At 41.1% G+C, this 27,445-nt stretch overlaps 2 protein-coding genes across 13 annotated transcripts in view; one reads left to right on the top strand and one right to left on the bottom strand.

Annotated features, from left to right (window-relative positions):
• Positions 1 to 20,653, bottom strand: part of dtnba (dystrobrevin, beta a) — a 36,954-nt gene extending 16,301 nt beyond the window's left edge. For 5 of the 12 annotated variants that reach the window (XM_046373683.1, XM_046373687.1, XM_046373685.1 and 2 more), the window contains exons 1-15: positions 20,367 to 20,650; positions 13,035 to 13,086; positions 9,128 to 9,219; positions 8,696 to 8,776; positions 8,411 to 8,624; positions 8,172 to 8,257; positions 7,434 to 7,588; positions 7,098 to 7,197; positions 6,539 to 6,705; positions 5,151 to 5,275; positions 3,596 to 3,667; positions 2,872 to 2,949; positions 2,017 to 2,104; positions 1,752 to 1,831; positions 1,038 to 1,151 (exon numbers count right to left, since the gene is read on the bottom strand). In XM_046373683.1, the coding sequence (XP_046229639.1) occupies positions 1,038 to 1,151; positions 1,752 to 1,831; positions 2,017 to 2,104; positions 2,872 to 2,949; positions 3,596 to 3,667; positions 5,151 to 5,275; positions 6,539 to 6,705; positions 7,098 to 7,197; positions 7,434 to 7,588; positions 8,172 to 8,257; positions 8,411 to 8,624; positions 8,696 to 8,776; positions 9,128 to 9,218 (1,451 nt within the window). In that variant the 5' untranslated portion in view covers position 9,219; positions 13,035 to 13,086; positions 20,367 to 20,650. Of the gene's footprint in view, positions 1 to 1,037; positions 1,152 to 1,751; positions 1,832 to 2,016; positions 2,105 to 2,871; positions 2,950 to 3,595; positions 3,668 to 5,150; positions 5,276 to 6,538; positions 6,706 to 7,097; positions 7,198 to 7,433; positions 7,589 to 8,171; positions 8,258 to 8,410; positions 8,625 to 8,695; positions 8,777 to 9,127; positions 9,220 to 13,034; positions 13,087 to 15,330; positions 15,484 to 20,366 lie in introns of those variants that run through there. The other 7 variants (XM_046373680.1, XM_046373681.1, XM_046373691.1 and 4 more) reach the window with 7 other exon arrangements.
• A 2,899-nt stretch (positions 20,654 to 23,552) lies between these two features.
• LOC124050632 (toll-like receptor 5) lies at positions 23,553 to 26,510 on the top strand. Its single transcript, XM_046373363.1, has 2 exons — positions 23,553 to 23,766; positions 24,435 to 26,510. The coding sequence occupies exons 1-2, from the start codon at positions 23,719 to 23,721 to the stop codon at positions 26,319 to 26,321; spliced, it is 1,935 nt and encodes a 644-aa protein (XP_046229319.1). The 5' UTR covers positions 23,553 to 23,718; the 3' UTR covers positions 26,322 to 26,510.
• The last annotated feature ends 935 nt before the right edge of the window (positions 26,511 to 27,445 follow it).

The following is a 27,445-nucleotide window of genomic DNA, read 5'->3' on the forward strand; positions in this document are numbered from 1 at the left end:
ATGGGATAAGACCACTAGCATGTCAACTGTTCTATACATCAGACATCATAGAAACTTCATAGTGATATTACATGGTATGGAAGAAAGTGACGGGAATGACAACCAGTTCTAAAAGGTTACACCATCAGAAAACTTGCGATATCAGTAAAACTGATAATGAATTTAATTTACACATCGGATGAGCAGTTACAGTACCTGCTGTTGAGATGTGAAAATGGAGGGCAGAGTTGGTCACTTCACTCAACAAGTTAGCATCAGTTAGCATACAGAGTAATTTGAATAATAGGAATTAGTTCAGGTTTGACATGAAGGTTCAGTTTTTTCACCTAACATGCATACAATTTAGCTCCGAGTCAGAGAACAGAAGAGCCTTCAGAGAAAGTAAAGTATTGTGAGTTTGCAACTTAAAGCCACCATGTGCAGAATTTGAAAACTTTCGAATTTGGCGCCCCCAAGTGGCCCTGAACAAAAAGACAATGACAGAAACGCATACTGCTAATTTTACTGACACTATAATCATATAAAAATGTATACAGCGTGGATTTAAAGCTCCTGCGTGCTGCACCGTACACCGCCAGTGTCCTCGCATCATCGTTACTGCAACTCGCTAACTCTAGCAGAGTATTTATATCAAGTCTCCCTCCTCTTTTTACCGAAAATATGCTGGAAGTGATTTCTATATTGGCTTTTCACTAAATCCACCATCTGTTGCTGCCATCTGCCATAAAGCACTCTCCCTCTGTGCTGCAAAGCAACACGGCAGATTTCCCGCCAAATCTGGCACTGTGGTACACGATACAGGAAACGCAGAGTAGGGCCTGACAAACTTTTTGTTTTTTGGGGGGGCACAATCACGATTGGGGATAATTTCGGGAGGTATGACTCACAAGTCTGTAGTCAAGACAAAAAAATATATATATATAAATAAATAAATAAACAACAAATAGTCGTTATTGTATGTATACATGCAGCAGGAGACCAGACTAAGAGACCAGAGCTCCTGGCCAGTCTTGGTCTACGCTGGAGTCTTTGTTTACCTGAGCAGACGAAGCTCGGCCAGCAGAGTCGGGTTGGTGCTGCCCTTCTCCGGGCTGGCATGGCACGCTGCGTCATGCTCTGCACGGAGACGTCTGATCTCTGCCAAGATCTCTCTGGGAAATGAAAAACATACTTGTCAGCTGGGGCTGGGAGAGCGTCACATGACTGAACAGACTGTGAAAAGACAACAACACACACATGCTTCTGCAGGCTTTTGCGGATCTTTTTTTTTTTTTTTGGGGAGGAAAGTATGTGTTGGATTTAGGGAATATGCTGTAAATCTGACCAGCAGCTGCACTTGTGAAACACAAACTCTACATAACACTCTAACATATGCATAAACACACAGAAATACACACGCATAGGGTACTTTTATTTTGAAAGAGCTTACTTTTCTTTAAGCAAAAGGAACAAACGTGCCAACTATGCTTATAATACTAAATAAGGCAACTGCAGATGTGTTACGCATGACAAACAATTAATTCGTTTTTTCCTTAAGGCATCAAACAAATTCTTCTCATAACATTAATACACCGCGTACTTTCTCAGTTTTATACCAGGCAGGGACACCTGAAATCCAACTACGGCAGCACCTGGATCTCTTTACACAGGCACAAATGCAACTATAAAGTGACAGAGTTGCAGATGACCAAGTCAGACTGAAAGGGAATAAATGAAAATGGATAACTCATCCACCAGTCACAGAATTCTACCTGTTTTTGCTCTCCAGCTGAGCGATGAGCTCCCTCTTCTGCTTGTTCGCATCAAAGTTGATGCTCCGGTTAGGTATCACCTGAAAGACAGCAGCAAAACTACTGCTGCACTTACTGGGTTTGCACGTGCAAAAGAAGATCTTAGTTTAAAGCTGTGGTTTTAAGATCAGAGAGAGACCACCCACCCGCGAGCTCTCATTGTGTATGTAACACAGAAGTACCTCACTGTGCATTCAGGTGAGAAAACAAGTTATTATCGACTCACTCCTGCGCCATCAGTCTGTGCCAGCCTGGAGGTGTAGCGGGCGATCAGTTTGTGCTCCTCATCTTGCCTGCTGGGACTGTCCACATTACTGACACACACACACACACACACACACACACACACACAGAGCACAGAAGTCAGCAACTTACTGACAGCAATACCAACTAATGATCGCTTATGTTTTCTCGAGTTGTCAAATATTCACACCCAGTATGAGTGTGTCAAACCTGCCAACATGGAAACCCCATATGAGCAATGCTGCAATAAGTTCTGTCAAGCATGCTGGCACTTTGCAGCCACAATGCAAAAGCATTTATTTGTAAACATGCAACATGGATCCACTTTTTCAAAAAGAGGAAACCCCGAAAATCTAACCAAGAGGGTGAGATGCTTTTATTACACTGACCCTTTAAAAATACAATGTTAGTCATCAGTCATAAATCCAGCTGACCCTGGAAAGGTAGGCCCACTTCCAGGCTTTATGCTCCTGACAAACTTCTGTTCAGTGACTAAATGTGGTTAAAAGGACGTTGGACACATCAGCGATGCTGAAATAGATGTTTAAGATGTTCCGCGTTGTGACCACAGCTCATACTGAGTGTGCGTGTTGCTCTGAGGCCCGATTGTGGACAGCATTTTTTAAATTACTGGCCAACAGCACAACGCCAGTTCGACTTATCAGGTATAAACCGGATTATACACGTTGATTTTATCTGGTTTTTAATTCACTCTACACTACAATGACGAAAGCTAAAAAAGATCTGGATACAGTCTGATTAAGGTTAAGGCCTAACGCTGCTACTTGCTCTCCTCTTCAGACGCTCCCTGATTCCTTCATGTGACCTCCTGTCTCACCATGGTCTGTCCTGGAGGCGATTCACATACGCAGCGATCAGAGCGTGTTCCTCATTCATACGCTGAGCGGCTGCCAAGCTGGATAACACAGGACATAAATATATTTGTATATGATGAGAGTTAACAGTGTTCAGATTAAATTACGTTCTGCTGATGAATGTCAGAAAAAAGTGAAAAGTATTGAGACTGGAGGAACTCAGGCAACCTCAAGGAAAGACAAGAAATGGACGTGTGATGTGTGTTCTTGGGCTGCAGAGTGCTGAGCTCTCTCAGCCACCATAGAAAAATGTCTGTTAAAATAGCCCAAGGTGGCATCTTCAGATGCCCAAACACAACTTAAAAGCTAAGGCTTGGGAATATTTGGCAAATTTAGCCGGACTTAAGACAATAACCGACTGTCAAATAGTTGTTTAATTTTCTGATGTGAAGTGTTTTAGCTCTGGTTCGTTTGGATTCCATTTTCCTAAACTCATCTTGTGACTAATTCCTGCACGAGACATCCACATTTTATTTTTGTCAAATCAGTGAAATTAAAGCGACAGCTGGTGAAACGGTTCTGTAAAGGAAACAATAATTCACAAGGAACAAGAGAACCAGACAAGCTGCTAAAAACCACACTTATGTTGACTCAAGCAATTCATTACCAATGTAACCCGTGGCTTTAAGCCCCAGGAAATCTTCTACCGCTAAACTGGTAGTTTTCCACTTTCATGTCAGTCTTTACCTCTTGGAGGACTCGGGCGCTGATGAGGACAGCAACATGGCCTCATTGGTGAGTCTAATAGGGCGAGGGGGGCTGCACACACACACACACACACAAAACACATCAGACTCATTATCAACAGGGTAAACACAGAGTAAGGATGACAACATTTAAACCTTAAAACGCAAAGCCCTGCCTATCAGAAAACCCACATTCTTTCGTGTGGACTCACACACTAACACACTCTCACATGCTTCTGAGTGCAATCATGCAATCGTGAATTGTACCAGCCTGAGCAAACACAGACGGGGCAAAGATCACCAGAGGGAGAGAAAGACACAAGGGGGGAGAAAGAGTATGAGTGTAGAACGAAGGGAAATGAAAAAAAAAATAAAAAAATAAAAACAAACCAAAACACAAAACACAAAACAAACAGAAATTAAGAAATGTACGGGAGAGGAACAAACCTGACACGACATCATTATAAGCATACTCACATCTGTGCTAAGTGCAGCCTCTCTGCTGTGTGCTGGCCTGAATACGTGCCCAGTGCTTTGGAGGTCTGTATTGACCCAGTCTGCCGTTTGCAAAATCAAACGGTGTGGATCCACCACAAGGGGCGGAGCAACCAAAGTGGTTGGCGATAGAAGTGGAGCTTCTGAGGTCTCTTGTTAAGCTGAACTTTGCGTTTATGAGTAACTGTTCAGGTGATTACAGGCCAAAATGTCATGACGAGTCTGCTATGTGGTACTAAATATTTCACTTTGTGTGATATAAAGTGACCGTTTTCAGTGTTAACATCCCAATTACAGCTTCTAGAAAGCTCCACTGACCGAACATTAACACCGTCATATACAGCATCAAAGTTGTACTTAATTCAGTAAAGAGCTGGGCAATAATAGCGTATAATTATGTAGTCTCTCAGAGGAATAATATCATGACAATGTGATCAAATTGCGTTTTAGCTGTATTTACTGTTTCTGATTTGTAATTAAAAACTAACAAAATAAGTCATAAAAAAATCATAAAGCTTTTAAAGAAATTGCTGAGTCATACTTCTGGAATACTGACTTCAGATACACCATGTGAGATTGTTTACATCCATAGTGTTGAGAAAACAGTGCTGTTTGCAAGACCGCTGACTGCAAGGCGATGTAATGTTTGCTCAACAGCGACCACTGTGGCAATGAGTGGTAATTACAGGATAATGGCACATTGAAATTCACTGAAATACCCAAAGATTTTATTGAGTCAGCCGTTTTGTTGACCTCCTCAACAGGTCAAATACCTGAAGGTGAACCAGATGGGTCCAAAAGCAGGCATCTTGTAAGGAGCTGCAATATGCTGTTCTAGTTTTATGATAAAATCATAGAAACGTTTAATTATGATAGCTAAAAAGCAGCATAAGTGTAGCTTGAAGACATGTGAACTCAGTCACAACACCAGCTAACATTAGGCCTGTTGATGTATGCTGCATCACAACAAAGAATGTGCTGCTTCCTCTTCACAAATGTTACTTAAACCTAATTTAAATGGACAGACCCTAAGCAGCTCTGTGAGTGTTGTGACGTCTTACACGATGTTGGTGAGGTTCAGAGTCCTCTCAGGTTCTTCTGGGTAAATTGGATGTGGGGGCTCTCTGGACGACACACAGCCCAGAGTCCTGCTCAGGGCTCGGCCAAGTTTCGTCGCCGGAGACTTCTGCACACACGTAAACAGACACACAAATGTAAGGTCAGCATTCATAAACTGTGTGACATTTGCAACCCAGGAATTTTCCGCAGCAACGGCAACTACATTCCAGGGAAAGGACTGAACTTCATGGATAAAATTGCTGGTTTTTCCTGATCTGTGACCTTGTGGTGCATATTTTTTTGTGGTTTGACTGACTTTGATCTCGGTACAGTATGTTTTCCCTGTTTTCTATTTTCTCTCCAGGAAACCCTTGGAAGTCATGTAGGAGTTAAATTTCTATGAAAATACATAAAATGTATCAAAATCATGACATATGTATATATCTGTTTGTGGTTCCCTATTTTAGCTAATAGGGATCCAAATAAAGAAACAGTTGGCTGAGTGGTTAGAGTGAAGGATGACAGAGCTGAAAGACATTCATATCTATTGTGCAACTTAGCTCCTGTTGTACACGCTCTCAAGTTAAAAGCAAAGCCAAGATCCTCAACGTCAACCAACCTCATGTGTGCCTCCTTGGTGTAACAGTAAAATTCAGTGACATACAAAACTGAAAATGAAGCAGGTAAAGTGAGAGTAAATTAGAGTCCGAAACTGAATCATGTTGGAAACGATATGTAAAGTCTGCTGAGGATTATTAAAATGAGTTGACGGTGTTAAGACGGCTCTACTGGACAGGCAGGAGCTGTACTCGTGAAGAAGATTTACCCCTGAAAGTGCAACATTAAATTATGCCAAGCCTGTGTGCTGAATAATTCAACAGCTCTGTTTCCATCTATTAATACATGATTTCTCCATTGAAAACATTTTTTCCCTTCAGGCTAGCGCAGTTTCTTTGGAATATGTTATCAGTTTATCAGATTGTGACAATTCCATTCACATTTCTGGAAATAATACATCATAATTAGCAAGTTAACAATATTTTAATGTATTTTAATACTGACTGCCTGTTCAGATTCATCAAAAGATATTTAAAGTATTGCATACGTTACGATGACATGTTGTGTATTTTAAATCAGGTTAAACTCAATTTAACGTGAATAACCCCAAAAACCCTAACCCTAAAACTAAGTCTTAACCCTCGAACAGCACTTTGGGTAAGTCAGGACCAGATAAAATGTCATGTCAAGTATGGTCTTCTTTCCAAGTGCCCAGTTATCAAGGACTAAAATTCATAATACTGTGAGAGAGTGCACACACACACACACACACACACACACACACACAGAGTGCCCCCTGGTGAGATGAATGAGTAACCACACAGTGACTCACCCAGGACGAGTGCTCCTTCATCTGATGCTGGTTGCTATGAGAGCTGCTGGCGTTGCCACGCCAGAAGCAGTTCTGGCAGAGCTGGTAACCGCGGCAACGGAGGCAGCGATAGCGGAAGCCCGTCATGCCATTGCTACGACAGTAGGAGCATGAGACAGGATGATAGACTGACACGGAGAGAGAAGAGAGACAGAATCTGTCAGCACAGGATGATCAAGAGAAAAGCTGTCCTCCTGACACAGCAGGAGGCCAGGAAAATTTGACTTCTCAGACCACGATATCAAGATTTGACAATACATTATATCTATTTGTTTAAATTTTTAAATTACAACTGTTCTAAAAGCATGGCTGAAGCACCTGCTGCAGTAAAACATTTTAAACATTTAAATAACTGAGAAAACAAAGAAGGGACAAAAATATGTCAAAATATCAACTCAAATTTGGAAACTGAGAGTCAAACAAAAATACAGCTGATAAAAACACACATTGCTGCAATTTAGGCAGTACAGCTAAATTTCGGCCAGCTGATATTTATAGGTGTGTGCGTGTGTGTGTATACCATGCTCCACGTTGGCCAGGCGGTGCATGAGAGGCAGCCAGACAAGACACTGAGGGGGGTCAGCTACAATGTCCAGGAACATATTGAGCATCACTCTCTTCTACATCAACAACAAGAACAGGAGACAAAACTCTTCAGGAATACGAGAAAACAGAATTCAACCATTAGGATCGCATTCAGTTGTTATAATCCTGGGCAGAGAAATCAGGTTTGTTCTTCACTGTTATTCGAAGCTGCAGGAAAATAGAAGTCAGGTTTACTACAAACTATGGAATAAATGTCTACAATAAAAGACAGCTGAAGATGAGGATGGGTTGATGAGGTGTGTGAGCGCACCTGTTGTGGGAAGCATGAGTGTGCTAAGTTGTGTGTGTAGCCAAAGGACGGTCCTTCATGTACAGCAGTGGGCAGTTTGAGAGCCTCCCTCAGAAAAGCGTCAAACTTGGACTGCACCAACACGCCGCTGGAGTCAGACACCTGAGAAAACACATCTGCACGTACGATAAGAAAAGCACCGCATCAGATCACGTTAATTTCCTGAAGACTTTACCCAGCCCTAATTTTATCCAACTACACGCCTAACCCCAAGGCTTACCTTAACCTGACTTTAACCAAAAACTAAATCTTAATGATTGCTCTTGTGAAGATGAGACAACAGTCTCCACAGCGTGACTCTGCGAACACAGTTTTGTCACACTGATTCTGATGACATTAACATGAGCACTGACACACATTTACCACAAGGTGGCACATATGTGACTAGTTGCACACATGATGAAATTCACACTGAAAGAGTTATTACACATGAATGCAGTGGGAAGGATTACTAATATGTTGCCTGTGATTATACATCAAAAAGTGAATAAATGATGACAACATTGCAAAAAGAAAAAAAAAAACACTGTTATGCTGTCATTATCATCACTATTTCAGTCTCAGTGTTTACCCCAAAGCCTTCATTGACAAGTTCATGCCCATGTTCTGAGGAATGTTTAAAGCTATTCCTTGGAAATGTAAGATCGCCGATCTGTACCAGATTCCCTGTCAGTGGTGATGGTATCGACCGGTACTCACAGCGGAGTTTATCTACCAGTTTCCCTCCACACAGCATGGCCAACATCGCCTTGACAGAAAGCACCGTCAGTCGGCTGTCTGGCTCACTGAAACAAACACACACACACACGTGACACTACAGCACAGCGCACTTCACCAGCTCGTTCACGTTAAACCACACGTGTGTTTCACACTTAAATAACAGGATGTCGAGGTGCAAAAGCTGGGCATCCAAAAAACACAATTTCCTTTCTTTTCACCTGTCAACGGCGGCCAGTAAAAATTCGACTAGCATGGCGGCGCTCTCCCGCGGGTTGATGGTGTGTGTGGTGGGCAGGCGCTTGCTGAGCTGATTGAACAGGGAGGACACCAAGTTCTCCAGTCTCGTCATGGAGATGCCAGCGTTCAGCTCTACAGCGTTCAGACCTGCGTCCCGCACAGCCTCGATAACATTGTATATGTCGATCAGATGCACTGCATCAAGAAAAGTCAAGTCAGCGAAAGCGCACGGCTCATTTTAAAAGGTTTACGACAGTTTGACTCACAGTTGCATCTCTTCTGTATGAATCGGAGCTTGCAGGCTGTTCGATATGTTGACAGACAAATGGCGTCAAAGTTCTGCTCCGCTGTGAAGAAAAGGAAAAGATATTTAGAAGCTCTGCTGGGCCGTTTCGCATCCATAAAGGAGAAAAATTTCTGACTGTCATGACAATCTCATCAATCTCGCACCATAAATGGCGCACAATAAACTCAACACGTGTCAATGTCACTACAGGGAATAAAGCTAATTCTTTAAGTGCAAAAAAAAAAAAACAGATTTCAGAAACTTATGCACACCTGTTGTTTTAAAGCAGAAACAGATCGAACAAGCAAATAAATCCCACAGTGTTGAAAAGGGGAAAAAAAAAACAATCTACCCTCTAAGTTTAGCTGCAGAGGCCATGTAAGGTTTAAATGAGGGGTCAACGGTCACTCACCGAGCTCCACAAAGACCTGCCTCCCCTCTGCCGCTGACGTTCCTGGAGTCGCCCTCCCTCTGTCTCTCTGACCCCCCTCTTCCATCACCATCCTGCACGAAAAACAACAACAGCAGGAAAACTCAGTGGGGTGAAACAGTAAAGAAATTTAGAATTTTTAGAAGTAATGATGCAACTCTGGCACGACCAATCAGACGACTGCTTCAGCTTCTCGCAGCTCAAAAGTCTGTGTGCACATTCTGATCGACCTGCAGAGGCCAGCTGCTGGTGCTTCCTTGTAATGTAGGACCATTAGTTGGTGCCTTTGAAAAGACAGACATTATTATACAGAATTTGATTTGATTTACTGGTGTCTTCTACCAGAGTTAGCTAAAACCTCTTTTTTTTCCAGCCCTCCCCATCGTGTTTCTCGCACGCATGTTGTGACTATATGAGAACTGTTTGTTGCCGGCTCAGTGCATTTCCGTTTTGGCCTTTCACAGGAAATATGGTTGACTTCAAAGACAAACAGCAAATGATTCTTGAACTGTGCTTGTTTCTGGCGGATGTGTTTTGTTCAGCATTATAAAAAGTGACTTTAAATTTAAATAAATCTTGTAAAATGGACAGCAGATGCAAGTGTGACTCTGACAAACAAGGCACTCTAACTTTTGCGTTTAGACACGGGTTTACTCTGTGCATTCTGACCCACCCAGAGGCGGGACTCAGGGTCAAATTCAAGGCAACCGGTGGATGAGTTGAATGCTTGGTAAATAAACACATTAATGAGAGCAGCTGATGAAATCTGACCTGTAGGCTGGCATTTAGACAACTTAACAAGGGTACAGAGAAACAGAACGAGACAGGGGAGGAGGGCTGTAAGAAGGAAAGACAGTCAGGAAGGAAGAAAGAAAGAAAGAAAGAAAGAAAGAAAGAAAGAAAGAAAGAAAGAAAGAAAGAAAGAAAGCTGTCAACCAACCTGCTGCCAGGTGACACAGAAAACACCAGAGGATATCAGTCGCCATAGTAACAGTTACACTACACCACGAAACTGAAACACACACGCAAATATTTGCATTCCTTGTGTAAATGCAGTGACAAGTCACTCCCCAACACACACACATTTTCTAAGAAACAGGCACTTGCATGCACACACACACACACAAATGCACACACATTCCAGAGAGGATTTGAAAGCTTCCCAGGAGACTTCATGTTTCATCCAGACAAAAGGATTCCTCCTTTCTTTCAGTCACTCTCTCTCTCTCTCTCTCTCTGAGACACACACTCTCTCACACTCCCATATATCTTTATACAGCTGTTTCACTGCTATTTCTCACACACAACTACACACACACACACACTCTCACTTGCTCTCTCTCTACATGCTGTTAATGGCGACCACTTAAGCGAAGCTTTCTTTCTTCTAAATGAAATGTGCTCTGCGGGTGACAGTCACGCCACTCCTTCAAAGTGTCCTTGAATAAGACAACCTCTGTCAGAGGACAGTCTCATGTTACTCGGCTGTAAATTTTTATCCAGCCGTGGATAAAAATACCAAACCATTGTGGGTTAACACAAAGCATTTGCAAATGCTTGCATGCTGTTTTTATTTACTTTCTGCACAGTATCCCAACTTTTTTTGGAAACGGGGTTGTATGAATGCACCAGCAAACTGGGACACTCTGGTTCCATTGCAGAGGGCGGGATAACAAGACTTGCCGACCACGACCCTGCCATGTTGCTGAGTTTAAGACTATTTTTCATCCTGCCAACGCTGTCCTCAATTATCAAGATGTCCTTGAATAAGGCAGAGAAACGATTAAATGCTAAAGTGATATTTGAGCATTTTGGGAAATGTACTATCTGGCAAAGGCTGAGATATATAGAGCAATAACCCCTGTTAAACGACAAATTGTCCTTTTAATGCTGAGATTTTTTTGCACAGATTAAACAAACAACATAAAATGTGTTAATCACTTAACTTCAGAAGTGCTGGATTTTTATTACCGTTGAGCTGCTGCTGGCTGTAATGTGTGAGCTTGTTTCCCTAAACGCTGAACTATTCCTTTAAAGGACAGCCAGCAATAAAGAAAGGCAACTGAACAGATGGATGCATGTGAGTCAATGAAATGTTTGTTGCCGAGGCGTTTCAGTGATGCTAATTATGACTTCACTGAAGGGCTGTTTGGATTGGATGTTACAGGAGCTAAAAAAATAACTATGACCATTTCCAAAAGTCTCACCAGTTAACACACTGGACTCCCGCAGTGAGTAAATTGTTATTTCCAGCCTGGCCTTGGTGATGACTACACCCTGTCTGCCTATCTGTCTCTCTCTCTCTCTCCCTGTCTGTCTGAGTATAGCTGACACGGAGGAACATTTGGTCCGTGAGGTTTGCTTCCTATTTTAACTTTGAAAGCTTTAAACCGTCGTAGATATAATTACCCTCCCCGCAATTACCCCCAGCTATGTCAGAGGGCCAGGAACAGCTTGGCTGCCGTCTTCCCAGTCGCTGGGATGAAGTACAAAGGGTGGTCGCAGGAAACAGATCAAACATATTTTATTTTATTTTTTCAGAAAGTGAAGTCCAAATCAAACAGACTTTTACTCAGGTTCCTGCTTCATAAATGAATGGTCCATCTGCAGCTGACACAAGATTTCCCATTGAGAGGATTATGACAAATTATAAGAGAAAAACACAAATGTGTGTGATTTCATTTCTTTTTGCTTGTTTGATGCTGAAATTTCAGTTTGACATTTGGAGAAACAAACACGAGGCCCCAGCCATGTTGTGTGAGGTGGCCACGATTAGTCGACTTGTCGATTGAAAGAAAATCAGCTGCCAACTATTTTTATAACGGATTAAACGTTTAAGTCATTTTTCAAGCAAAAATGGCAAACATTTTCTGGCTCCTACTTCTTAAATGTAAGGACGCAGCTTTACTTTCCCAGTTATGATAGATGGCAAATGAAGATGTCTTTGGGTTTCGGACTGTTGGTTCAACAAAAGAAGCAATTTGAAGCTGGCACTTAATAAATTAATGTAAATTAGCACTAAACACACAGTACAACTGAGGCTGATGGGAAGGTCTCCAGTTTTGCAAATATTTACCAGTCATGAACCAACGTTATTAGACAATTTAAATTTATGTATAGATGAAAAGTTCAGGGGATCAGTTACCCGTTACAGTTCACTGTGCGGTTGACGTGAACTCCGGCAGCGTTTTTCACAACAATCCATCCAACAGTATGAGATACTTCAGTCTGGATTGACCAACAAACGTTGCACGTACTTGAGCCGGGCTGCTTGTTTATCTCAGTTTTGACAACTGTCTAATTGTTTCTGCTAACACAAAGTCATTACATTGTTTGGATGGATAGGAAAGTAAATTCTTCACCACCACACTGCTTACAGAAAGACTGCAGTCCCAGTAGAACTCAAAATGGACATGTTGAGGTGATAATGACATAAAGAGCCTCGTATTCCTGAATTGTATTGTGGGAAGTTTCCAGTGCGTATAAAAGCCACACACACTCACTGAAAACGCTGATGAGTGTGTGCTGTGCTGGTTCAAAGTGTCCTCTTCGGGAGCTCAGCCACACAAAGATTAATTGTGAGACAGAAAGAGAAGGGAGCTGAAATATATACAGCTGACTGCATGTGTGTTGTTGTTGTTGTTGTTTTTTACTGTGGGTGGCGACGCACACTGCTGTTGCACCGCCGTGTTTCATCACCACTGGCATTTTCTGAGCTTTACGGAAACAAACACACAAACCACACATACTGCTCTAAGATTTAGGGCTTGATGGGGTTTTTGCTTCAATTTCGCTACAAGCACATTGCCTCTACATCCCCATACAGAGTGTGTGTGTGTGTGTGTGTGTGTGTGTGTGTGTGTGTGTGTGTGTGTGTGTGTGGTCATACCTCTCTGTGTCAGGGGGGTCACAAAGGACAGAGGAGCCTCAATAAAGGAACTCTAGCAGAGAGACACAGAGAGAAGAGAAAGGCAATTTGAAAACCCTATTCAGTCAGTGGACAATGATGTCAAAGGCTCTTTGGGGACAGCAGAGGACACACTCTGATACAGGCACACACTAAACACAAACAGTGAGCTGCACACCCCTCTAATCTCTACACATGCTTGACATCAAATGTAATATTTATTACGCTATAAATGACGTCCGATCGGTGTAATCTGTCTGGTATAATGAGGGATCCTCCCTCATTGTAGCTCACGTTAAACAGCTAAACATCCTTTAATATTCAATGTTTTATCTGTTGTCTTTTTATCAGTTTATGACCTCATGAGTTCACAGATTCACTCTGAGTGACGGCAGCTTGCTCTGATTTAAAGAACTTTACTGGTAGCATTTTTTATATCAGCAATCACAGATACTGTAGGACTCTCATGGTCCCAAAACAGGACCTTCATGACTGCAGTTGAGCACACAAATCCTTACTCCACTCGTGTTACAGTCAAACATGTCAATGAAAGTTTCGGCTTTGCACAAATGTGGGTCATTTAAGGGTATTCATATTGCACAGTCACTCAGTGTGTTCTTCCCAACATGTGCACTGAATATGTTCTTTAAAAGCAAAGCTCAGTTATGATCATCCTTTGTTCAAACCGTTTCTGTACCATCGCTCATCGTTGCTGAAAAATATCACAAAAGACAGCAAATGCTGAGCAGCTGCCAAGTGTCCACAAAATGCTCCCCAAAAAAATATAACAAATATAATGGTTTCACACACCGACATGTCATTAGGGCTCTGCTCAGCAAGCTCTCACAGCAGCACAGTCAGCAATCCTCCCACAACAGAGGATCAAAATATTGTCCCGCAAATACAGTATAACTCAAGCCTCATGGGCACGATGAGCACAAAACAAGGGGATCATTTCTGTCACATTACTGTGTATGAGCTGCACATTGAGAAAGCTGCACTCACGCACACAGCTTTAACAAGTGGGCGTGGAAAACTGCGGGAGGCAGACAATTACATCAGATATCACAGACAACCGATACATGCACACTGCAAATATTTAATTGTCTTAGAGACGGAAATTCAAACGCCACTGTGGCAACGAATAGCAAAGATCACACACGCATGTTATCACCGGACATGTTGACATATCAGTTACAAGAGTATGATGTTCCTGTTCGTGTCTGCTTAGCTCACCTCAATTGCCACACGTGATCGGAATCGTCACGTTGAAAACCGTCAAGCTGCCCCCATGTTTTCAGCTGCATTTTCTCACACACACACACACATGCAACACAGCACTGACCAAAATGTGTCCATCTTTAGTCAAAGCCTTTAATTCAGACCTGATGTACCTAAATTTGAAATTTTTGATGAATAAATTAAAAACATATTTAAAAAACATAAATAAAATATATTTCCAAAAAGTGTCATTTTTCATATTGGCACTGATATTTAGATAAAACAAGAAAAACAAACAAAAAAAAAACAGCCCCGCTGTACTAATGACAAAAAAAAAAGGTTAGTCTACAGTGCACTCATCCAAAAGTAGGGCTAAACTAAACTAAAACAAAATTCCTTGATTAATCATTTAGCTGACTGTCAGAAAATTAATCTCTGTTTTGATACTCACTTTATCACTTAATTTATTCATCAGGCACATTAGCCAAATATTTGCGGTTTGGTTTAAAAACTGAGAAAACAGAAAATGCTGCTGGGCTCTTTGGGAAACGCTAATGGCACGAGTTTCAATTTATAGTCTAAATTACAAATCAATTATTACAAATCAGTTACTCAAACAAATAATAAATAGATTAATTGATAATGAAATATAAACGAGATAATCATTAGTTGCAGCCTGTGCATGTGCACAAAAACTCGAGTAATCACACGTGGCTGCATCATGTAAATATTATGTTCAGTCTTATCAATATTTACTTCTCCACACACCACAGGGTTTGCGTGTGTGTGTGTGTGTGTGTGTGTGTGTGTTTGAAAGGAGGGGGGCACCGCATCAGTGTAGACCACCCAACCAGTGCACCTGTGCATTGACCTCACACACTCACACCTCAGAGCAGTGGCTACCCTCATGTAGGCCCAACACCTGAAAAAGTCAAATGGTCCTGCAAGCAAACACACACTATCTGTTCCACACACACACACACACAAACACACACACCTGCTTTGACAAATCAACTTCCCGTCAGTCTAAAACATGCAAACCACTCGCTCGACTCACCGCCGTGTTCTGTGGGGTGAATCCACAAACCAAAGAGTCGTGGGGCACAAGTCGCGACGCAGTAATGACACCAATACAGAAACGGGCGTCAGGCAGGCGAGCTGGTACTAAAGAGGGGCAAGGGGGTGTTTACCAGCCTCTGCACACCACACACACACACACACTCTCACACACACTCTCACACTATGCATGCCACATGACCATATTACCATTTGCAGCTGCTCGCTATTCTCACCGTCTGCCCTGACAGGACCTGACCAGTGCGAGTGTGTTTTACATGATATATAAACAGTATGCTGCAACTTTAGACACCGACGTTGCTGAAATACTTACGAATTCCATTTATCCTCTAAACGACCCTTTACTGTAAGACAAGAAACAGATGAGGCTCGATGGCCAAACCCTGCAAAACCTCTGCAAGGTTTATCTATCTATTTCTTTTTTTTTTTTTCAAATTAAGGTTTGAGGAAATTGAGAAGCTTAGAAGTCGGTGCGATTTAAAGAGTTGACTGCATCACCCGTGGTCTGCCGCAGTCTCAAGTCTCCCAAAACATTTTAAGCATAATTGGGACCAAATAAACTATCACTATATATTAAACAAAAGTCTCTTTAGAGAAAAACATGTCTGGGTCCAGCCCTGATATGAAACTTGTTTGACTTAACGTGTATACATTGATACTACAGTGGTTGATGATTGGAAGACTTAACCTGAACCGATTCCAAATGCTCTTGCAAGCACGCATGAATACATCTTGGTAGGAGAGCAATAACAACCAAGATTTAAAGGCACAGCATGAAATTTCTACTGTAATCATAACAATGAAAACAAAAGACCTAGTTTGATGATGTCGTGAATTGCGTGGGATCATGCGAGTTGTAGTCTTCACTGTTAAACAACAACGCTGATGAAAATCTATCTAACATGACATTTTATTCACATTACGTTTGTTGCGTTCACTGACTTCTCTCCTTCGACATTTACCTGAAAGTTACAGGCGACCAAATTTCAGTAAAAAATTATGGTCAAAACTGTGAAGTTTTTACAATTTGACAAGTTGGGTATAAACTGTATATGTTTTAATCCCTCTCTCTTTTCCAGAGAAAAGCTTTCAACTGCACCGACGGCAAGCAGGTTGAACCGAAAGCAAAAGTCTCTCCCTGCGTCTCCAATCTCTTCCTCCTGAACTTTGACCCTCGTGCTGCCATAGAGACAAACCGACTGACCCATCATGACCTCGAGGTTGTCACCAGGCAGGTAAAAACAGAAGCATCACATCTCTGGTTACACGTTTAAGATGGACAGCTAGCATGCAAAAGGAAGCTTGAATGGCTGGTCCAGACGTTACAGCCTGCTGTTCTGAGGTAGAGATTTGGTGGAGTCTGTTGTGTAGGTGTTTACAGGTACAAAACCCTAAATAACTTATTCCCCCAAAACCCAAGATGGGCTCTACTGTTAAAAAAACATAACAACAAGCTTAAACTGACACTAAAGAATTTTCCAACCAAACTGCGAAAATACTTGATTCTGAGCTCACCTAGACCACATTCAAAAGGATAAACAGCAGTGGATGAAGAAATGTCGCTCCCTTTATTCAAGGGAATATTAATGAGAGTTGACACAGCAGGCGTATGTGCCAAGTCACACACTGGGCTTTGGCAAAAAGATGCACGGCCATCCGGCAAAAACAGTCCACGTGGCTCAGACGCAATGCAATGTCACCAAGCAAGACGCTGCACTGGCCAAACAAATGCACACAAGCACACAGTCTTGGAAGATCGCTCACATTTCTAATGGAGGATGTCATAAAAAAGCAAAAACAACTGCTGCCTTGACATCTTTACAGACTTTACAGTAAAACCCTCTCTAGTAGCATTTTTCTAACCACTCTGAACTGATTTGGCATTTGAAAAGCCTTGAAACCCGTGGATCTACAACTCAAACCCGCCTTCCTGGATTGTATTTCATCGTCTTGCCAGTACCTGAAGGAACAGGCCCCCACCATCGCAGACCCTGGCTTGTTTTACACTGACACAGTGCTGATTTAACTCTGTATGCTCAACGCAGTAGTAACATTTGTGAAAATAGTGTGTGTGTCCTGTTTAGACTCCTCTCACGTCCATTTACATTCAAACAAAACCCCAGAACACTTCAATCTCGAGCTGAAACCTGAACAGATCAGGAGTCTGGCTGGGGAGGATGGCGTGCACAGAGAACTGAGGGGTGGCCACAGCAATCCCAAAGAAAAAGAGAACGAAATGGCAAGAGAAACAGAGGACGCAGATATGGTAAATATGCACTAAGAAGTCAGACAGAAGGAAGGAAAGAGTGAGACACTGAGATGGTAAAAGAGACAGGAAGAGAGCAGGAAGTGAGAGTTGTGTCTCCTGTCCTGATGAAACCAAACAGCATAACAGTATGAAAATATACTCTTAAACATGTGCAACCACCTTGCAAGTTTGCGTGAAAGATTTCATGGTTGAGAAGATTAGGATCCCCTAAATTCAACCCAACTCTTCCTGACAAACATCCTCTCAGCCACAGAACAAAACAATGAGCTTTGATCAATTTCTGTGCCCTCGAGTGAGCAATTTTAGAACATCACGTCTTGTTATCCTTGTGAAGAAGAAGCAAATAATCCAAGTATCTGTACAGAATTTCCACAGATTTAATCAGATATACTGAAGAGCTGGTAGTATATGATCAGTGACATTAGAAAACCTAGCTGTCGGACATATAAATACAAGCTGATAAACTTTTAATCAATGACAAAACCTGGTAGTTCTTTGTCTGATCTTAACAACCCTGTCATTAGACATTGGAGTATTTTATTGCCCATCTGCAAGCTACCTGAGGCCTCTGTGGTCCCCAGGAGGACTGGAGGGCCATCCAGCCGTTCCTCCGTGCAAAATGAGGAATACTTAAAAATTCACTATAATTTAACCCTCGAGAAATTATATCAACTAGAGGCTGGATAGGAATGAGTGTTCTTCTAATCACAGGGTTCATCCTCACCGCTATTATCTCCCCACCCACAGGAGACGGTAACACAATCAGCTGTACTGTAAATCAACACAACAGCTAAAATCTTTCCATATGGAGACACTTAGATGAAATGTTATGAAGCAGAGGCTGGTGTGAAGAAACCACAAAGGACCCTAAAAGGTAAATCAGATAAAAATACTAAGCTTGTTAAGAACTTGTTTGGTTAAACTAAGACACATAAATACTTTTTCTTTTAATACCTAGTTATCATGTGCAGGGTGGTGCATGGCGGGTAATTCTTGTTTCGCTCTCTCATTTCTACCCTCTTAAACATGTAAACAAATCGCCCACTGCCCAATTTAAGTACACAATATGCATCTACCAGGAAAAAGGTAACGACCCTCAGGGGACAGTTTGGGCCCATCTTTCTCCATCATCCCTCTCTTTTTAGCTTCCTCCACTGGGAGCATCAAATTGGAAAAGTCTGCAACCTTCCTGGACACACACAATACACTAACTGTGCATTCGGTTGTATTTTTCCACTCATATGTTTCTGTCAGAGCCTGTAACTGCACTGTTAAGTTAATGTTAATGAACTTGACAATTATTTGATTGTTCGATGCTGATAAAACAAGGAAATAAATCAAAAGCTGCTTGATTGATGGTCTCTAGTTTTTCCACTCTTAAAAGAAGCTGCTGAAAGTATTTTTTAAGATTTATGAACTTGAGCCTAACAATAAATGATTCAAATGACACTGTAGACGGACTATTGTGCAAATATGCAGAAGATGTTCGGTGTCATTCAAAAACAGTTCTTGAAATGTCAAATCAAAGCGGTTTACGTCAAAAACACTGATCAACATCTCTCAAATGACACTGTACCTCAGACACAGTAAATAAACTGCAGTTGTATTCTCACTGACATACTGATGCAATGAATAAACCTTAAAGTACAGGCACCCTCACATGCAATTCTGCAGTTTTGCATATTTACAGTTTGTAGGAACAGGAATTCAAACTTCCTACAGAAATCTGCAGCTTCGTCTTATGCGTACGGCACGCAGAGCTTACCCTGATTTTAAACTGTTTTATTATCTGCTCTCTACACATGCTCTGAACAGATTCTGGGGTGCAGGACTTGAGGGGGTTGGGGCTGTCATACTCAGCTAGGCCATCTCTGATAACACCTTTTGGCAGGCTGAGGTGTCATAAATCATTTCAGCTGACCACACAGGTCAGATAGAATGATTCATAATGTTGCTGCTGACTTTATTAAAGCATATAATGATTAACTGGACCATTTCACTTTCACCAAACTGAATGATGTATTGTGTATAAATGATGTATTATAGCCTTAACACTGACATGCTTAGTGTAACATTCTTAGCAGGCAATTTACATCTGTTTCCATTCAGCTTACTGTATTTTAATTGTAAATATACGCGTGTCCCTAAGTTTTATTCCCAGTGACTTAACATATAATGTGCCGAATTTCACAGTGGACACTAACGCTTTCAAATAACTAAAAAGTTGCATTCATAAGTTTGGCGATAAGCCAGGAAACTTAAATTGCCAATTTTTTGAATGGAATAACGTTCCTCCCATAGACAAGAACAGCACTACTACGTACAGGTCAAACACCAATAGTAGTTTTGATTTGAAAAGTGGGCATGACTTTAGGTCTGCTACCGTTACAACACTCAAGACAAGAGACGGGCACCGCATTAGAAGTTTTTTGTTTTTTAAAGTACAGTAAATATTTTAAAAATGTTCAGCGGACACTTTGAGCTTCCGTGAATTTCAAAAACTTGAGTCAAAGCTCAGTTTAGTTCTGCCTACGTCTGGGAAGCTGTGACATCTGAGCGGCCATATTGCAGAAACTTTTAACTCCCTGTTCACCTTGTTCCCCCGAATGAATGTGTTCTTCAACTCTCCAAACTCGCAAGAAATTACACATTTCAGCCTCAACTAACATGTTAACCCTTGTCTTTTGTGATAAGCTAGCTATAACCTCTGAACAGACTGTTTTTTAAGTGAGACGCGGTTTACTCACCGGGACTGTTTTCGGCAGGTATTCGTGTCCAAATACCAACATCAACACTGAAACGTGTGGCACTGACTTTAGCTAGCTGTAACCCAGTTTATCTTCTCTTCAAATATCCGCCTCCTCTTTTCTCGCCGTGTTTTGTGGCCTCCTCTTTGGTTTAAATAATGTCGCCCCGGTACCGTTATTTATTTCCGTAGTGAACCATGTTTCACACTCTTCATACCCGCCCGCCGCCGCCGCCGCCGCTGCACCGGTTTACTGCTGTATTGAAGTGTACTGTTTTTTAAAAGAAAGTCACTCCTCTCCTCGGTCCCGGCCTGCCCCCTCCCCTGTGACACTGAGCGGTGTACGCTGCTGACACGAAACCAACTCACTTGACAGTTAACGCTTTGCTTTGACTCGGCGTTTCTTTTCCACGTTTTAAAAATAATAACAACAATATTAAATAGATTTTAGCTGATTAGTTACGCTGTCGGTTGCTTAAGTCTCGTCAAAATGAGCGAAATTAATAACTTTTATGCAGTTTTTACGCTATCCTAACCTTAAAAAGATAAAATTGTGTTTGAGCTGCTGTTTAAAGCTGAAGATATTAAACTACATTTTGGAAATACTTTACTACTATTGTAAAAGTAACCAAAACAGGCTACATCTGCTGATATTTTAGCCCATGTTTTGACGCATTTGAACTTCTAATCTTGATTGAACTTCTCCTGGTTTATTGCTATTTAATTTTACTTTCAAGTCAAGGTTCAAGGTTCAACTTTATTGTGATTATATAATGTGGAATTCCACTATTAAATGCTTTTTTAATGGCCCTTTAACAATGTCTGTTGCACAGTCTTGGACCGTAGCAATGTGGCATTTCACATTTGTATAATGATGTAAATGGAAAATTAAGTTTGATTTGATTTGGAAGTTGGTTTAACACCACTTCATTGAGTGAGCACAGTGCATATCCCTGAATAAAGTGACCCCTCTACAAGACAGGGCTGCAAAATAAGGCAGTACTGCTGCCTGTCTTAGTTGAATTTTTGGCAGTTCAGATTTCTTCAGAAATTATAATTTAATTACCAGATACCAAAAGATACAGTGAAAATGATGCTTTTGGGTCCCCTGGGCAGTTGCCCACTTTGCCTGCTTGGTAATCCAGCTTGTTCTGGCTTCCACTTCTTGAGTTGCTACAGACATTTCAGATTCAGATTTTGCACACAAAACATATCAGTTAAAATATATAAATGACTTAAAATGAACTTTTGAGCAAATAAAACACTAAAAGGCTGCTTTCAGAGGTAAATAAGAATATCCAATAATGTAGAACGTATATACTAAAATAAAAGTTCTTCACCAGGAGAAGCTCTAACATTACTGTCAGTCAACTTCTGTGTCTCTGTCTCTCTGCATTGTGTTTGACAAGCCCTAATTCTCCAGAGGTTGGGAAATTCACCATCCCAGTGTGATCAAACAGTGCATGAGCACAACACACACACACACACACACACACACACACACACCTGTACTCTGCAGAGCAGGAAATCAAGCATCCATATCATGTAGGCTACCCAAATTGAAATTAATTGGCTTGTTGATTGAAATTTAAGCATAATTAGGACTCAGGTTTACACTGAGTGTGGAAGGTTAGTCTACATCATGTGGATGTTAGGCACTTCAGTACCCTGCTGAGAGCATTTGCTTTGTAAACAGTTAATCGTTTTGTTTAGCCCTAATACTGGTAATTGTTATTTGTCTATAGTTTGTGGCTCACACTGAGCTTTTGTGCTGGTGGATAGTTAAACAGAGCAGCCAGGCTGAACCCATCACATCCCATGATGGTGACATATCACATCTGTCTCAGTACTCTTTATATTTTTCACTCAAGTAAAGATGGCAATACCACTTAAAATAAAATAATAAAAATAAAAATATCCTGCTGCAAATGTAAAATGTCATTTTCAGACAAATGTGGTGGGCTACAGTATAAGTACAGTATTTCCCTCTGAAATATATAAAGTAGAATAAAAATGAAAATACTCAAGGAAAGTACCTCAGAATTGTACTTGAATAAAATGTGTGTAGTTACATTACACCAGTATGTAATTAAATATCTGCAACAGGGAGGAAGAATTATACAACATGTGGTGAAGCAACCAAGAAGGTCTTGGTATCTGAAAGAGGAAGAGGAGGGCCGTTTTGGGGGGACATTGTGAAAAAATATGCAACTCACTGAAATGATTTGCTCAACGATTGAGCATTAAGCAAAATGAGACCAAAAGTTTTCTCACATATACTGTGACTAAGACAGTTTCCCATCAAATCCACCTGTGTACAAATATGTTCAGTACACTGATGTAACCGAATTGCACATTTTTAGATTAGAGTCAACTTTATTGTCCTTACACATGTAACAAGTACAAGGCAACGAATATAATTAAAATAAAAATAATCAGAGAAAAAATGCTAATCCACTACTCTGCTACTCCCTGAAAATATCATCATGTGTATTTATGTAAATGAGGCATGAGCCTTAGTTTTAAACCCCCAGAAAGCTCATTTATGCAACTAAAGTAACAACTGTGGACTCTTTTTCTGCAGGCTAATATTTACATCCAATACAACTGAATCCATATTTATCACCCAAAGTGTCTCCACACGCCCAAATCCCTGTCATACACAACAAAACATAGATAACAAAACTGAGGTTAATAAATTAAGAACATCTCTGCAACACATCCAGGATTTGTACATTTGAATATGTAATTTTTATGATGACAGAAATTGGAAGTTTTGAAGGTAAATAGCAACAAGTGAAGATGATGATCACTGAATTGACAGTCAGGTGTGAAACTTTACATGGTTTTAACATATCTTGTAAAGCTGCCCTCTTCTTTAAACAGAAAAGACTCTGATTTAGCACCTTGTATCAACACTCTCCACTGATATCCCTGTAACTGATATTTTTAAAGCATTCAATGTTGGATACAGTGTTGGAAACAAAAATCAAGACACAACTTACACAACAAATGCAAGCCCGGTGACATCTCATGTTTAAAAAACTGCCAATTTTACAAAACAGTGTACCATCTTAACCCCAGTACACAACAACATAGCAACTACCGCTAACATGCAAACGGACTTCCCACTCTCATGTAAATCTGGCAAGGGAAAAAGGGAAATTCAGCTCAGTGTCATGTTTGCACTGCTGCATCAGTGCAATGTCCAAAACTAGTGACGCAAACACTCAGACATAAAAGGCCTGTGAAGGGAAGTCTCTGCAGAAGAGACTGAAGGCTTTCACACAGCAAAGACCAGATCGTTTTATCTATTAGCGAGAGTTGGATTTCTCCTGGCAAGCAGCGTGAGGATGTGGACGCTGGGTCTTCAGGTGGCCGTCATCGGTGTTCTCCTCCAGGTAGATAAACACACAGTAATTAATATGACACTGTGTTAAATATTACAACTCTGCAAGTAGAAATTAGACAAAACTTTTAAGACAATGTGAGTTAATTTGTATGGCACAGGGTTGAATTAGGCTTTACGATGTTCGGTACTGACAAAAAGTGTCTTTTGGGAGGGAAAATGGAGGAGAACATTTTTAAAAAGTGCTTTCCTAAAGAAATACATTTGAAAAACATTTAAAGTCAGGTAGGAGGAGACCAGTGTTTGTCTCTACTGTTTCAGTGCGGTTGCAGACCAGTAATAACTTAAAGACAGATGAATTTGTTGGTAAAAGGCACAAACAAACAATGTTTTTTGACACTGGCTTGAAGTAAAAAGGAATCAGCCTAGTTGATTTAGCTCTTTAAAGGTTTACCTCCTGTAGTGATATGCCCTGTTATCGTGCTCTGTAATCCCCAAAATTCAAATATTGGTCTTTGCTTTCTCAGAGTGTATACATTTAAAAAAATAGATTTTTTTATTTTAAAAGTTGTTTAAGTTACATTACATTGAACTAAAAAGATGATAACGAGTGACACCAAACTAAAACAATCTGTAATAAGCTCTTACTAATCACTGCCACCCTTTAATTAACAAAATAATAATAATAATTTTTTACATTTTTTTAATTTCCACTTATAGGTTCCAGGTTGTTCTCCATCATGTCTCATAATGGGTTCTGTAGCCAACTGTGGCTTCCAGAAACTCAGCTCGGTTCCTCCTCTCCCTCCCCACATCACCCACCTGTACCTGGAGATGAACCACATTGGTGAGATCAACTCCACCTCCCTGTCAGGCCTGGAGGAGCTGCAGGCACTGGACCTCGGAAATCAGTATGTGCCGCTTGTAATCCGGAACAACGTGTTCAGCAGACAAAGACGCCTGACGAAGCTGGTGCTCGGCTTCAACGCCGGTCTTCGATTGGAACCAAAGGCTTTTGTGGGACTGTCCAGTTTGAAGAATCTCCACCTGGATTCCTGTTCGCTTAATGAGTCCATACTGTCAGACAATTATCTGGAGCCACTGTCCTCCTTAGAGACTCTTGACCTCTTTGGCAATCGGATAAAGAGACTCCAGCCTTCAGTGTTCTTTGCAAACATGACTAATTTGAAAAATCTGAATCTCAAGTTGAACTCAATTAACAAAATATGTGAGTCTGATCTGGTTGGTTTCCAGGGAAAGCACTTTGAGGTTCTGAACTTAAACTCTGTTCACTTTCAGGCCATGTCTAGAGAAGATTTTGACTGGCAGAAATGTGGGAATCCTTTTAGAGGAATGTCCATTCAGACACTTGACCTGTCTGGTAATGGGTTTAGTGTGGGTAAATCAAAAAAGTTTTTCACAGCGATTGAGGGAACTAAGATCTCCCATCTCAAGCTGTCAGGACATATAGGTAAAGGATTTTTCTTCAATAATCTCCCTGATCCAGACCACAGCACGTTTGAAGGCCTGAAGAACAGTTCGGTCTTCACTTTGGATATGTCTAAAAACAGGATATTTGCTTTGAAACAAGGGCTTTTTAGTCCGCTGAAAGAGGTTGCAATCATTGACGTTTCCCAAAACAAGTTAAATCAGATACACAGAAATGCCTTTGAGGGTCTTCAGGGTCACTTAAAAATGCTCAACCTCTCACATAACCTGCTTGGGGAAATCTATTCTTACACTTTTGCTTCTCTGACTAACCTTACAGTGTTAGACTTGTCTTACAATCACATTGGTGTACTGGGTTATGACTCATTTCGTGGACTTACCAACCTGAAAGCCTTATATCTAACAGGAAATTCTTTGCGAGAGCTTGGCTTCCCTGCATCTCTACCAAGCTTGGAGTATCTCCTGTTGAATGACAATAAGTTGACGTCCTCGTCGGTGGGCAGCCTCACGCGGTTTGCCGGTAATATTAAGTATCTGAACATCCAGGACAACAGATTAACAAATTTGGGGGATGTTTACGCCTTTCTGACTCAGCTGAAACACCTCCAGAGCCTTTTTTATGGAGGAAACACAGTCAGGTGGTGCACACTCAGTGGACAAGTTTCAGCACTTGATATGAACAATTTACAAGCCCTGGACCTTCACAGCAGCTCCCTGCAGTCTGTCTGGTCTCAGAGGAAGTGTCTGAATCTGTTTGACAAGCTTAGTCATGTGCTTTATCTCGACTTGAGCTTCAACGCATTGCAGTCTCTTCCACAGGGCATTTTCAAGGGTCTGACCTCGGTAGTAAGGATGGACCTCTCATCCAACGCCTTGACTTATCTCCAGCCTGATGTGCTACCCAAAAGTCTGAAATTACTTAACCTCTCCGACAACTTCGTAGCTTCCCCTGACCCCTCTGCTTTCCGTTCTCTCAGCTTCCTCGACCTGAAAACGAATCGATTTCACTGCGATCCAAATCTGAAGAGCTTCCTGACTTGGCTGAGCAAGACCAACATAACCTTCCTGAGTCCAGTTGAGGAGCTCAGATGTGAATTTCCTTCAGGTCTTTACAGTGTTCCTTTGTTAGATTACTCTGCTCAGGTCACACAGCAATAAAAGCAGCTAAAAGTGAACACAAGTGCCATGAATTGTTGATTTGAACTTATCACATGAAGCTGTCTGCATAATTTGAATTTGCCAGATAATCACAGAAAAAAAATATCAAATTTGTATATAAAAACTGTAAGTGCGATAGTATTTCAGATAATGTAATAAAATTGTACTTACAATATAATTAAGAGAAAATAAATGCTTCAGAAGATTTCTTAAAATAGGAATTAATTTACTTAAACTTAATCTGCTGTAACTGTACTCAAGCAGTTACACAAAGTAACACAATGTTCCTCTGCATGAGTAATCACATCATCACGGCTCTTGTATTTCTGTGTATCTGGAACAAAAAGATGAGAAAACAGTCACTTTGAATCAACATTTTCTGCTTTCAATTTCTTTTGAAGGTTTTGGGGGTTGAGGTTTTGCATGATTCAGTGAGGCAGATGTTGTGGTTAAGCATCACTGTGTGTCCATCATTGAACCAGCAAGGGGAGCCGCAGAGCAATCCTGAAAAACCATTTTGGCTGCAACAAATTGACTTCTCTTGCAGTGCATGCTGGGAGAAGCTCCAGTCACACGGCACTCCGAGTCCTAAAAGTGAACTTGGAAAATGGATGGATGACCTCTAGTAGTTTTTATATAAAATGCTGGGAGACAACAGGGTGTCCATTCATAATTTAGGGTGTGAAGTGCGCCTTGAAACATTTTTTTCTGCACCATCTGATGGCATCCTAACTTGGTGTTAAACCTGTTAAAACCTGTGCAATAAAGAGGAAAAAAAGGGCAAACAGACCGACTGTTTTCAGGTACGACACGCACACACACACATGTGTTGATTGCTTCTCATGCAAACAATGACCACAGACACACAGTAAACCTGTACAACTAGAGGCAACAGTGGTGACATGAAATAGTTGATGGTCTGTTTAAAGTTAGTTTACATAAGCACCTAATTGTTACATCCTCCTCCCTGTCCAATCCTACACACATAACACACATAAACATAAATTTATTCGGGGGACTGCACAAAAAAGAAAGCTCATTTTGGTCCACTGGGGCTTCACTCCCAGTGGATTTTGCTACTGGAAATGAGCAGTATTCCCTTTGAGCTGATACAGCAGCTGCAT

Source organism: Scatophagus argus, chromosome 19 (genome assembly GCF_020382885.2).
Source record: "Scatophagus argus isolate fScaArg1 chromosome 19, fScaArg1.pri, whole genome shotgun sequence".
NCBI lineage: Eukaryota > Metazoa > Chordata > Actinopteri > Scatophagidae > Scatophagus > Scatophagus argus.

What these genes read in the sequence shown, in the direction of transcription:
- LOC124050632 (XM_046373363.1), top strand. Translation starts at nt 23,719, where the DNA reads ATGTGGACGCTGGGTCTTCAGGTGGCCGTCATCGGTGTTCTCCTCCAG. An exon ending in TCATCGGTGTTCTCCTCCAG is followed by an intron (nt 23,767 to 24,434) that starts GTAGATAAACAC and finishes TTCCACTTATAG; the next exon opens with GTTCCAGGTTGTTCTCCATC.